At 42.8% G+C, this 13,639-nt stretch overlaps 2 protein-coding genes across 3 annotated transcripts in view; one reads left to right on the top strand and one right to left on the bottom strand.

The window, feature by feature from the left end:
• Alg11 (ALG11 alpha-1,2-mannosyltransferase) lies at nucleotides 1–11,539 on the bottom strand. 2 transcript variants are annotated; one of them, XM_060381448.1, is made up of 4 exons: nucleotides 11,417–11,539; nucleotides 9,209–9,436; nucleotides 5,255–6,186; nucleotides 1–4,518 (listed from the first exon to the last, which is right to left on the bottom strand). In XM_060381448.1, exons 2-4 carry the CDS (start codon nucleotides 9,403–9,405, stop codon nucleotides 4,247–4,249), a joined length of 1,401 nt encoding a protein of 466 aa, XP_060237431.1. In that variant the 5' UTR covers nucleotides 9,406–9,436; nucleotides 11,417–11,539; the 3' UTR covers nucleotides 1–4,246. The 2 variants fall into 2 exon arrangements, with proteins under 2 accessions (XP_060237431.1, XP_021516773.1); XM_021661098.2 differs by lacking the exon at nucleotides 11,417–11,539 and adding an exon at nucleotides 10,896–10,984.
• The window catches only part of Atp7b (ATPase copper transporting beta), a 62,452-nt gene continuing 60,328 nt past the window's right edge, over nucleotides 11,516–13,639 (top strand). The window contains exon 1 of the mRNA XM_021661093.2: nucleotides 11,516–11,655. Coding sequence (XP_021516768.2) covers nucleotides 11,572–11,655 — 84 coding nt within the window. The 5' untranslated portion in view covers nucleotides 11,516–11,571. The remainder of the gene's footprint in view (nucleotides 11,656–13,639) is intronic.

Here is a 13,639-nt window from a genome sequence, read left to right as displayed (position 1 = left end):
CAGGGTGCATTTATATATTTATTTGCATACAGATTTAGCAATAATTATTAAAGCAAAAGAGACCATAAATTCCAGAGGTAGGAGGGCAGGAGGGGAGAAAAGTGGAAAAATAATGTGAATATTTTAATTGAACTAAAGAACTCACTGGTCAGATTTAGATACAGTGGATTTTGTATCAGTAGCTCTACATCACAATTAGATATAAAAATATCATATAAAGACTATGTAACATACACTTCACAGCTGCAGTGTCACTGAAAATAGGAATGTGAATTCCCACTGCTGTGGGCTCAAAACACAATGCTTGGACCACTGGGGGAAAAAAAATCACAATTGTAGAGGACTCAGCAGCCACCCAGAATTTTCCTGAAGTTTCCTGGAAACAGTAAGCCTTGACATTGTGCATAATACCTGAAATCTAGTAAAAGAAAAATAAACATCTGTAATACTTTGTTAGGAACACTGGAAAAGAATATACATATAAATAATATTTTATGATTTTGATTCATAAAAATAATTTCAAAAAGCTAGTGTAAAAGTGTTTTTAAGAAATTGAGAATTGTTTCTTTACCATATCCTCTATTTATGTTGTTCATTTCCATTTCTATAATCTTTAGTCCTTTTATATTGTGGATTGGTAGGCCGTATGGGCTATAGCCAAATCTTACCTCAAAGACTGGCCATAAAATAACAGAGTGGGCTGTCAGTCAGAACACCAGGCCATAATCCTGATTCTGTCATTAAATAGCTTTGTAACAATGAAGAAATCTATATAGTTTTTTTAAAAAAAAAAAAATTTTTTTTTTGGTCTGTAAAGTTGAAAATAAAATAGAGAACGTGTAAGGTTCCATCCATCTTCAGCCTCCGCAACGTTTGCAAACTGAATTGTCTCCAACACAAGCTCTGTTGGTGTATCACACCAGGGATTATGTGTTGCTGCTTTCCTAGTGTAGTCAATCAACAACCCAGTGTAACTGGGAATCAAAACAAAACAACCAAAATCAAAACCAAGCAATGAGCTAGAGGAGACAGCAAGGAGTAATGTGCCCTAACACAAATGTCAGACAAACTGTATGGATAATTCAATTAATTAAAAGGAACTATGTCTGTAGAGAATGGCAAATACTATCTTTCCAGTCCTCTGTGTACACACAAAATCACTTGTTGCTCCACTGTGCCTCACACCTATTACAGCCAGCTACAGAGTTACATCCTCAGCCCCCACACTTTCAGAACAGAGGCTGAGTAAAATTTATACTGATTCCCAGCTACTAGCTAAGAAACCAAGAAACTACTTAGTTGTAAACACATCTATGATGTGAGAGTACAGAAAACCTTTACTACTGGTTGTTAGTTTTGTAAAAAAAAAAAAAAAACAAAATCAAAACAAACTTTTGGAAATTATTTCTAGAGTGTTAAATTACTTGGTAAACAGCCAACAGAGGAATACATTCTGACCTTTATATTGTGTTAGAGACCGTACCTGCCTCACTCACAGTAAGATCTCCAGAGGTCTAGGAAAGAGTCCTTGGAAAACGAGTAAGTTAGCATTAGTTTGTAGCCACACTTGAGCTGTATACTTTAGTAAGGGTCTAGACAAAGGTTTACAGGTTGTTGTTAGGAGTTATGCTGCTTTAGTAAAATAGTGGCCATTCACTAGCACTGAGTACTTAGCTAGGTTTCCAGTACCATGCTCTCCTTCTAGTTGAGTGGCTCTTAAGCCCAATTTATGAGCTGTTGGAAAAAATGGGGTGGTGGTGCTGGTTGGAGAGATGGCTCAGTGGTTAAGAGTACTGCCTGCTCTTCCAGAGGTCCTAAGTTCAATTCCCATACTGGGCTCTGATGCCCTCTTCTGGCATGCAGGTGTATATGCAGATAGAGCGCTCAATATGTAAAATAAATAAATATTAATAGGAAAAAAAGCTGTTGTCTACTGTCAAGTGGACATGCCACTACTTTACGGTTATCTTGCCATACTGGTTGTTGGTGTGGCTCGTAGGAAGCATAGCGTAGGACTGTTGGTTGGGCCCTCCTTTGGAAGTTTGTGTGGCACCTTCTCATTGTGTGAAAGTTAGTCCTAAGGGAGCAACAAGTCTGTGTGTGTGTGTGTGCATGATTTCTGGGTCAGTTCTAGCTCCGGGGTCTTTTGGCCTATTTCTAAAGTACATGGTGTCTTCACCAACTGGGACTTACTTTCCACTTCTAGGGGTAGCCAAGGGCAAAAGGGTTGTATGGTTTAGGGGTCACTTGGACAGCCACAGCCAACAACTCAAAAGAGGCCTCTCATGTCCGATGTTAGGATTTTCATCTATAGCTCATAGGAGTATTGTCAGCCCAGATGAGAAAAGTTCATTAAAACTACACATGTACATTTATACACAGATTTACATGTATTATTTTTGTTATTGTTGATTTTTTTGTAAACAGTTAATACAATAATTTCTGTGGCTTTTCAGGTATTATTTTTATTTTACCAACTCCCTCCTTTATTTACTTCCTTCCCTAAAAGTCTCCCCACCCCACACATAACTTTTCCCATTTCCCTACCAGATCATTGTATCTTGGTTGTTACTTCTACCTAAAGCAATGTTTATATTTACATTTACAATTCCAAGGCATGAACAGACTGACTTCAGACGAAACACCCGAGAATCAAAAGAGTTAAGGCACAGTTTTAGTGTTAGCAGGTCAGATATTTGTAACTGTCAGGTGAGGTTCGGCCCAGGATGCTAACCACCCCGGCATTTCCCCCCCGAATTCCACCTCTTGATCCTTCACACTGTGTGGGCGGTATGATGCGACACGGTCTGTTTCAGAAAAGCAACTTAGCTTGATATTCTTTCCAACGAATGGAGGCTGCCTTTCAGCCTTCAGTGAGGTTGGTAAGGGATAAGAAACCCATACAAATGAACTGTGGTGGGCACTAAATAAAATCCAATTTCCACACAAACCAACTTATTAGAAAGACTGTTGCTTGTGTTTTGATTTCAACATATCTGAACACACCCACGAAGAAATCAGTCCATCTCATCTCTTGACGGATGCCTTGGGTATAGGAGTAGAGACGCCTGTTTGAAGCTTCTGTTCCCTTTTAAGAAAATTATTAGCTATATCTAAAAGGGTTATCATGCTGTTGTTTCCCAGGGTTCCTGGGGTTGGGGTGAAGTAGCTTAATGGTTAGAACACTCATGTACCATGAGCATGGCTCAAGATTCAATCTCTAACCTTAAACCTACCTCTCCAACAGAATTTAACCCAAAAACGTAAGAATACATTTTAAAGGGCCAGCTGACTACCTGCTACCTGTTTCTTTCAGCACTTCCCTTTCAGTCTTTGGGTGAGGTTGGTTCTGTGTATTCTGTGGTACTCGGAATTCAAATGTCCCTGCTCTTGCTTAATCTCTGAGGCTCTACATTGTATCTCCAGGATCATAAGACAAATAAAAACCCAGGAAGCTTTCTTCTATGCTTTCTAAACTAAAGTGATTTGAAATGAGGATTTGGGGCTCAGGATATGGCTCAGTTGGTAGAGCGCTTGTCCAGGCTGTGTGAGGCCTTGGGCTCCATCCCCAGCACCGCACACACTGAACTTGTTGGTGCAATCCTACAATCGTAGCATTCTGGAAGGTGGAGGCAGGGGCACTCAAGGATTAAAATACAGAAAGGGGAAGATTAAAAAATTAAGAGATACATGAGTATATAAAAACTGATTGGTAATTTTCTTTGAGATCTATACTATTCAGATTTTGAGACCAAATATTAATGTAAAATCTGTACATTAAGCTACATGAAGCTGGGTGGTGGTGGTGCACGCCTTTAGTCCCAGGACTCGGGAGGCAGAGGCAGGCGGATCTCTATGAGTTCAAGGCTAGGCTAGTCTACAGAGTTCTAGGAAAGCCAGAAGCCAGGGCTACACAGAGAAACCTTGTCTTGAAAAAGTGAAAACAAAACAAAACAAAACAAAACAAAAAAAAACTACGAGATTACTTTTTCCATAGAGATAGTTTAGCCATTTTGTTAAGTACTATCTTGTCTATGTACATATTGCTCAGATTGCCTTTATCAAAATAAAGAATGAATTTAGGAAATATTTACACGTGAAAGTGATTCCAAATGAAGCATTGCCCTTACTTTTTGGTGCTGGAGATAGAACTCGGGTCCTTGCAAACAGCAAGCACATGCTCTTCCACTATCTCCACCTCCAGCTTCATGCTGGGTAACCTATCCGGAATGTTACAGATTTGGCATTATGTAAGTAACATCTCCATAGAAGACAGGAATGCTACTTCAAACTCCTGGTCAGAAAATCTGCTTACAGATGCTCTAGCATTTCTTCTGATTTGAAGTCTCTTTTCTGCAGACAGAGAAAGAATATGAGCCATGGTTTCAGCATAGCCTTCTTCACTTTCAGCCAGGAATCCAGTTATTTGTCCTTCATGAGGAATGACAATGTCAAGCTTTGGGCCTCCTGAATCGTGTGCAAGGATGATTGTGCCAGCAGCCATACACTCGACAACTCCTGTGAAAGAAGAAAATAAAACCCATAGAGACCTTTAAGCTTTTGAAGAACATAGGCCTTCAAAAATTCTGAGACCACGAAACATTTGATTAAGGATTTGTGCATCTGAAAATTTGCTTATTTAACATGACAGAAAATAAAACAGCTTTAAGGGTCTTATGTGTGTGTCTGCCTGTGAATGTGCTTGTGGAAGCCAGAAGCTGACTTCAGTTTCTCTGCTGCTCTCCACTCACTGTGGAGTCACTCTCTGATTTGGAGTCTGGACTGGCTGGCCAGTGAGCTAAAGACCCAGTAGACCGGTCCTTCTCAACCTATGGGCACAACCCCTTTAGTGGTCTAATACCCTTTCACAGGGGTCTCCTAAGACCACCAGAAAACATAGCTTTTTACATTATGATTTATAACATAGCAAAATAACAGTGACAGAGTAGCAACAAAAATAACTTTATGGTTGGGTCACCATAACATGAGGAACTGTATTGAAGGGCTGCAGCTCTGTGCTCCTCTCTCTGACTCCAACTTACAGATCAGGATGTTTTCAGCCACGATGCCTTTGTGCTGCTACTGTGGAATCTATCTCTCCAAAACAATGAGCTCCCAATTTTCTTTTATACATTGCCTTGGTCATGGCATTTGTTAAATCAATAGCAAAGTAATAAAGATAAGGACCTTATGCACATCTTGAGGTATCCAACAACTTATTAAAAAAAAAACAAACCCCAAAACAAAAACTCACCAATCCCAAAATGTTCATTCCACATGGTATGCAGACCAATTGTTGCTTCAGACAAGTAGTTCTTCAATTCATCAAATGAAATGTTTATTTTAAATTCCACAGCTTCTTGAACTCCCAAATTCTCAGACAGTCTTCTCAGCTGGTTCACTCTAAACTCATCATCTTTGTTGCGACACCCTCCAATAAGGACAAGTTTAAGTGAAGGGCGTGACTCAGTTGCCTTTTCATTTAGCAATTTGGCAAAGGCTTTGATCTGCAAAGCATGATTCTTTTCGGGCCTGAACTGGCCAATGGAAATCAGCAAATGTCCCGAGGTCCCCTTATTTTCTTGTAAGGGGATGTCCAGAAATGTCTGCACATCACAAGGTGGATACACAATGTTAGTGCAATGCCCAATTTTCCACAGGGAGAGGATATGGTTTAGTGTCCATGAGGAATTCACCATGACTACATCACTGCAAGAACCAACAAGGCCATAAATGAAAGCAAATAAATAGTAGTAGATGAGCTTTGCCTTGCTGAGAAGAGTGTTTCTGCTAATGAAAGCTGCGTTATTGAACCCCGTGTTTTGATTCTTCACAACAGAGAGCATGTCGGTGCTGATGGTAGGGTAATGAACATAGGTTCCGACGCGGCAACCTCCCACATACTTGAACAGAGGCAGTGTGAAGGCATAGCCCATTGAATCGATGTAGACATCAGGGACAAGCTGGGTCAGAGCTTCCCAGCCAAGAAGAATGGACCCGAGACTTTGGCCCAGCAATGTGAAGTGAGGATATCGAGAATCCTCCACAAGGTAGCGTTTCCTTAAGAAAACAAACTGCACTGGGCGAACTAACTTGATGTTAAATCTTCTGAAAGCACCTTCTAGTATCTGTTGACCACTGACATCAGTGTCGCCAGTATACACAACATAAACTGCTTCAGGATACCTGAAATAAAATGTTATTAACTTAGGTTAAAATTAAGCCCAATGTCACAATTCCCTTATACTTGTAAACAAGCTCATTTTTTATACCAAGTGTTTTCTACCACTCTTCATTTATTGAATTCAAACTATGACTCCATTCTTCCTTGAGGTTTTTACTCTTAATCTTTAAAATGAGACCATGTGCTATATATACTAGGATTTCTTTATTTATTATGTATGTTTTACCTACACATATGCCTGCATGCCAGAATAGGGCACCAGATCTCATTATAGATGGTCATGAGCCACCTTGTGCTGGCTGGGAATTGGACTCAGGACCTCTGGAAAAGCAGCCAGTGCCCTTAACCTCTAAGCTATTTCTCTGGCCCCCAAGTACTGAAGTATTTTGATTGTTACCTGCAAATTTATCGGTTGAAATCTAGTCTCTAGGAGAGTGGCATTAAAAGAAAAGGGACTCATAATGGGATTAATAAGAATTGGGCCTTCTTAAGCTTTCCTCTGTGGTCTCTTGTAAGAGGACTAAAGGAGTCTGCTCGCCCTACCACATGAAGACACAGCAAGCACCAGTTATCTACATATCCCAAGGCATGTCACAGTCTCTGGCTCTTGATTGTGATTTCCCAATCTCCGGAACTAGGAGCGATAAATTTCTCTTGTTTATAAACTATCTAGCCTGAAGTATTTTGTTGTAGTTAGCGAGACAAAACTAGGCTATCATGTCTTCTAAATACATGCCATTCCTTTGACTATGGGTTTTAAAACGAAGAAATAACAACAGAAATTTGACATATTAATGAGAGGTTTTCATTTTTTAGGAAATGTAAAAAATTTTTATTTTAATGAGTTTAGCTGTAGGGCACTTGCCCAGCATACGCAAGTTGCCGAGTTCAACCTTTAGGACCACAGAAAACAAACAAACAGGTTGGACCCTTATTTTACATGGTTCTTTGTATAAAGTGGTAATGAAATATTAATAAAACAAAAACTAAGATTCACTAAAGTCTTGAGGTATGATCATAATTCTTTTTTAAGATTTATTTTTATTCATGTGTATTGTATGTGGTTGTGCGACTAGAGGTCACATGCATAGAGGTACCTCAGGAAGCCAGAAGAAGATGTAAGACCCTTTAGGGCTAGAGTTACAGGCAGTTATAAACCATTACATTTGGGTACTGGGAACTGACCTCAGGTCCTCTGGAAGAGCAGCAAGCACTCTTAACTGCCATGCCACTCTACCAGCCCTGATATATAATTTTAAAGTATTACTCAGTGTTTTTTCCCCCTTATGTGCAATATTGCCCCCATATATAAATCTACATAACGAAGCTTAACTGGCTGTAGACAGTTAGCTAATCACACTTTTAGGAAATTAATTCCTGGTTCTGGAGACATGTCTCAGTGGCTAAGAGTACTCACTGCTCTTACAGAAGACCTGAGTTCAATTCCCAGTGCCACACAGTGGCTCACAAGGATGCCACTCCCTCTTCTGGATCCCGTGGGCAGTGCGTGAATCTGGAGCACTTTCATACATGCAGGTGCTAATACACATAAAATAAAAATTAGTACATAAGATCATTAAAAAATTAATTCCCTTATTTTTGAATACAGTTATACACATATAACTTTTTGAGACCCCAATTTTCAGACAGACTTCCAAGGCTACTTAACTAATTCTACTGTAACAAATTCTTAAGCACATTATAAGTAACATCACGCACAACAATATCCAATCACTACTATAAATTAAAAGTATAGACTTGGGCCAAGGAGACGGCTCAAGGAGACGGCTCAAGCCGACGGAGAAAGCACATGCCACACCAGTGCCAGGGTTTGCACCCCCTGTGCCCACATAAAGGTGACAGCCACGTGTAATCCAGCACTCTGGAAGGCAGAGACAAGTGGGTCTCTGGGCAAGCCGCCTAGCTAGGTTGGTAGGAATCCTGATGTCCGTCCATGTTCAGCTAGAGATCCTGCCTCAATAAAAAGTGGAAAGCAATTGAGCAAGACACCCTGGGCCTCTACATGCACAAACACATGTGCACGCATGAATGCTCCCCAAACTATATACTTAGCTGTTCTGTTTTTTTTAATAAAGATTATAAATCTTTCTTAATTGAAAAGCAAGCCAACTAAGAAAAAAACAATGGCATTTAAGATAATTTGGGGTTGCTTTTCTAAGGGAATCTGGGAATACATTTTCACCTGATATAAAGATTTTGTGTTTTTATACACTTTAAAAATTTTATATTCAGCTGGGTGATGATGGCCATACACCTGTAATTCCAGCAGCTGGAAGGCAGACACAGGTGGATCCCTCTGAGTTCGAGGCCAGCCTGGTCTACAAAGCAAGTCCAGAACAGCCAACGCTACCCAGAGAGACCCTGTCTCGAAAAACAAAATTATTTTCAGCTGGGCATAGTGGTGCCCACTTTTAATCCCAGCACTTGGGAGGCAGAGGCAGGCAGGTGTCTGTGAGTTTGAAGCCAGCCTGGTCTACAGAGTGAGTTCTAGGATAGCCAGGGCTACGCTGAGATACCCTTCCTCAATAAAACCAAAAAATAAGTTATTTTTCACAATGTTACTGTCTCCACCTCTATCCCTGCCCCTCTCGTATGTATAACATGCAGGTAGCTCACATCCCTTGCTCCCACATCTTATCCTCGTTTCCCCAGCAAATCTTTCTTCTGCCTTCATGTGTAGACTTTTAGTGAGGGTTGCCTGTGTGAGCACAGGTGGAGAGTTATTTATTTAAGCAAGGGCAACTTACTAGTGGTTACAGCACAAAGCACTATGAGCCTTCCCATCCAGCAAGTATTACCTGCTTTTTAAAAGCCAGCTTTTTTTTTTTCCTTTTCCCCCTTTAAGAGGTGGCCCTCATGTTATCCAGGCTGGCTTACAACTCCGACTTTAGCCTCTAGAGAAGGTGGGATGACAGCTGTGCAACACTGCCTGAACCTAAGTCATTCTGCTCTCAGGAAGCAAGCAGCGGCGTAGAGGATTGGCTAAGAAAGATGCATACCTACTTTATCTGCAGGGCTCTCAAAGCACACCACAGAACTCTCTCTCCTCCACCGCCCGCATTGCAGTATGGATGGAAAAATGAAACCACCATTCGATCCTTTCCATTGCTGGCTGAGACTGACTTTTTCTTTCTCTGTAGATGTCGTCTGATTATCCAAAGGCCAATGACCAAACATACACACAGAACTCCACATATCATTAGTCCAGGAAAGAATAGTGAATAAAAAAATCTGAAATAAATAAATGGTAAAAATCAATCCATTGTCTATTTATTAAGTAAGCTACAAACCGAGGTTAACTTTTACATATTTGCTTAATATCTTAGTATCAGAGAGAATTTCTGTAGCTTATAAGTCTGATAGCAAAATATCCAATTATTTTTTTCCCCTAGTAGTGGTGACTGAATTCAGGGTCTCATTCATTCTAGGCAAACACTTTATTCCTAGCCAATATTTCCCCATATTTAAAGAAAATGCTTTAAAGAAAGGTAACTGTAATCCAAAGTTATGGATTCCTCATCAAATCACCATTATAATGCAGAAAGTTACTGTTATAATGAGTACGGTACAGAGCTGGCAGCATTCCATTTAGCAGAAAAAAAATGTGCTACAACAAACTAGCCTATTCATATTTTTAACAATCACCACAGGGCTGGAGAGATGGCTCAGCGGTTAGGAGCACTGTTATGTTCTTCCAGACGTCTTGAGTTCAGTTCCCAGCAACCACATAGTGGCTCAACCATCTATACTGGGATCTGATGCTCTCTTCTGGTCTGCAGGTAGATGCAGATAGAACACTCATATATTAAAGTACAGAAATCAAGATGTAGTACAAACTTTGCCAAGACTGTGTGCATTAGGTAAGTCCAACAGGCATCTTAGGCTTCACGTGGGCCCACTAGTTAGGGAAATGGGGGATATCTCTGACAAGGACTATGTTGCCTGCTTTTTGACCACTTCTTCCTGATGGGACTTCCCTACAAGACCACAGGGGAAGAAGACATGAACTCAGCCCTCATGTGAATAGGTGAGCTGGGTGTCTGGGGAGGGGACCCTATTCTGAGGAATAGGGGAGAGGGATGAGGAAGAGAGGGTGGGACTGGGAGGAGAGGAGGGAGGGTTCTATGACCGAGACGCAAACTTAATTAATAAAACGATAAAAATAAAAAGCCCCAACCAACCAAACATAAAGGAATGCATGCATCTACTATCCTTCAGAACGCTATTACGCTAGCTCTAATTTTCAACCTGAACAAAGACACATAGGTGTTAAAAGAACTTAGGTGGGTCTTCATAAGTTAGGAACATCTTTTGAAATATAGAACTATTACAACAGTAGTAATCACCATGTGGTTAGCATTCCTGTTTATTTCTATTTCCTAATTTTTACGCAAGAAACGATATGTAACTTAAGAACGAAAACGCTACATCCATAATTTAACCATTAACCAGGGAAAAAAAATCACCAGACGGTCAAGAAGCAGAGAATAAACCAAATGGTTTATGAAGCAGAGAAGCAGCAGTAAGCGGTGTAAGGAAACAGCTGCTCAGTCAGCAGTGAGGCATGCGAAACCACTGCGGTAAACGGAGGCATAGCAAAGAAAGCTCTTCTGCAGACATTATCTGGGCTGCCCCAACTACATCATCCACGGAGGAGACGCCCCGTGAACTCAGGCCACCGGCTCCTCACCTCAGCAGCGCGTACGAGCACCAGCTCCCCGCGTACGCCGCCATCTTACTCCCCCACCCCCTCGCAGCCCGGAAGCTCTTGGCTGTTGTTCTATGCTATTGGTTCTTGCGGAGGCGTACGCCTCTAGCCACGCCCCCTCCTGCCCACACGCCTTCCTGCGGGTTGCCAAATAGCCGCTTCCCACAGGCGGGGCGCACACGGGCCCGCCCCCACTCGGGCCGCCCCACTGTGGTGGTGGGCGGGGGGCGTGGCCTGTGATGGACAGCCGCCCCGCCCCTTCCCCCCCCCCCGCAGTCTGGAAGCCCCTTCGCTGCCGCCCGCCCCGCCCCCACCGCGGAGCTCGCAGCCGTTTGGGACCCAATGGGAGGTCCGGGCGGGTGGCGAGCTGATCCTCCGACGCAGAGTCCGCTCTTTGAGAAGTGGCGGCTGCGGGAGCGGGGCGCGGGTTGGACAGGGGTCTGCGCAGGCAGGACCGGGCGCCCCGCGGCTGTGGTCCCGGCTGCATCCCATCCTCAGCTCACCGCGGAGCTCGCTGCACCGAGTCCGCAGCGCCGGGGCTGGAACATCAGAGCCGAGCGTTCCCCGGGAACCACAGATGCTCGTCTTCGCGCCTCCTCTCCCTGGCTTGTAAAGTCGGCTTTTCCCTCCCCCGACCAGGTGACCTTTGGGCTGCGGGATGGATCCCAGGAAGAACTTGGCGTTTGTGGGGACGATGCCTGAACAGGAGAGACAGGTCACAGCCAAAGAGGCCAGTCAGAAAGTAAGTTTCCTAGCCCGGACCGCGGGTTTAGCACCTGCCTGAAGCGCTTTCCTCCTCCGTTCCTCCGGCAGTCGTGACTGAGGACACGTACCCCCCAGAGCCCAGTTCAAGGAGTGGTTTGGGAGCAAAAGCCCTCTAGATCAAGTGTGCCACGGATCCCACTGCTGTTCAACCATTTGTAGCTCAGTACTTTTCGGCTCATATTTAAGGGCTCTGAGCGTGGTGTTTCTGTGTAAAAACTCTAGTTGCTCTGGGAGTGGATTAGTCGCCTGGCTAATGCCTGGCTCCTCATACAGCCTATATCCAAGTCCTGTAGCTTAAAGGCATTTATTTTAATAATGCAACTCGTTAATTAATGCAGTCTCCTAAGGATGCAGACAGAACAGAAATATTCAACACGAAAAGCAGGTCTGTTTTCCAGGTCTTTTCTTTATGTGTGTCTCCAGTCAGCAAATACTTAGTGGAACTTGCAGGACCCAGGCACATGAGGGATTCTTGACGATGTGTGTGTATTTGTGTTTTACAATGTTTTGTCTTACCTCATTCAAATCACGTTTTATATTCTCCGACTTTTTTTTTTTTCCAGTTAGCTATATTTTGGAGATTGTTTCACAAAGTGTCTGTCGTAGGCGTCCCTATAGTCTGTGGATGATTTCCTTGTGGGTGGTCTTGATGGTTGCTTCTTTTCTGTCCCTATTTCAAAGTCGATATTAACCTTTGCACTAGAAGTTTGTGTGTGTTGTAGAGGTCAGGGCTCTCTTGCTGGAGTTCTCTTTTTCCAATATGAGCGTCCTGGGGACTGAACTTGGGTCATCAGGCTTAAAGACAGGTGTCCACCCAGTGCCTTACTGGTACTTGAACTAAAAAAACAAAACAAAAACGCATCATTTATTTATTTTAGGTGTGTATGGGGAAGTGGAGGGGGAGAGGTGTGAGAGGTAAGCCTATAATTTTCAGGAGTTGGTTTTCTCTCCTTCCATCCAAGGTCATCAGGCTTCAAGATGGCACCTCCACCCACCGAGCCAGGCAGCTGGGACTATATTTGATTTTAATATATATATCGGCACATTTCTTCCTGTCTGGATTGCTGGAATGGCGAGTGACTTGCTTCTTGGGTACATGTCTCTGAAGTCAATCCAGGAGTTTTACTGAGCGTCGCTTGTCAGTATTCATGTCGGAAATTCATGTAGACTCAGGTGTCAGAAGGAAAGGAGAGTGTGTTAGTGGAAGGGCGGAGAGAAGTTGGTGAGTAGGTCCTTCTTGCAGTGTGAAGGCTGCATTTGATTGGCTTGATCAGCGGTGTGGAGACAGCAGGCCTGGGTTAGGGGTGGTCAGAGTGGAGGAGTGTGGAGACAGCAGGCATGGGTTAGGGATAGTCAGAGTGGAGGAGGAGATGTAGAGTGTGAAGTCTTTTTATCTAAGCAGATGGAATTCAAGACTGCCCCTGTCGTTGAAGCAGTTGGTTAACTGCCCTGGCCCTCGTTGACCTCACCCTCTTCTGAATGACACTGATAATGGCTTTAGCTGAAGTCCCGAGCCTACCCTGGGCTAGATATTGTTTTATTTTATATTCCTGGGTGTGCACTCTTATTCAGGTCTCACAACCCATGTCCCTTTCTGTCTCTGTATTCTGTTTTTGCAGTACTGAAAATCAAATCGTGGTCTTATGCTCGTGAATCCTTTGATACAGATATCTATTTTAATTTTGTGCTGAGGACCAACTTTGGGCCCCTAGCATTCTACCCACTGTATTCCCAGTTCCAGCCTCGATTACTAGCTTTTCTCATTCTGTTACTTTGTTGTTCAGCAAGTGCTTTTTTGAGTATTGTTTCAGAAATGCTAAGGTCTAAGGATTCAGCTTTGACTTAAGACCTTTCCCTTAGGGAAATTACATTCTCATGGAATGAAGCAGGAAGGTGATTGCAAACCACGGGCGGGGTAGGTGTTGTCATAAAGGTCCTTGGGCTGGCCGATGTGCACTAAG

The sequence above is a fragment of the Meriones unguiculatus genome, chromosome 4 (genome assembly GCF_030254825.1).
Source record: "Meriones unguiculatus strain TT.TT164.6M chromosome 4, Bangor_MerUng_6.1, whole genome shotgun sequence".
Taxonomy (NCBI): domain Eukaryota; kingdom Metazoa; phylum Chordata; class Mammalia; order Rodentia; family Muridae; genus Meriones; species Meriones unguiculatus.
This window is presented reverse-complemented; position numbering and strand designations above follow the sequence as displayed.

Bases quoted from the DNA above. Each gene is read 5' to 3' on its own strand.
- Alg11 (XM_021661098.2), bottom strand. From the start codon at position 10,939: ATGGCGGCGTACGCGGGGAGCTGGTGCTCGTACGCGCTGCTGAG. The intron at 9,437-10,895 runs GTGAGGAGCCGG...TATTTATTTCAG, and splicing joins TGCTCGTACGCGCTGCTGAG to ATTTTTTTATTCACTATTCT. The intron at 6,187-9,208 runs GTAGGTATGCAT...ATTTTATTTCAG, and splicing joins TTGAGAGCCCTGCAGATAAA to GTATCCTGAAGCAGTTTATG.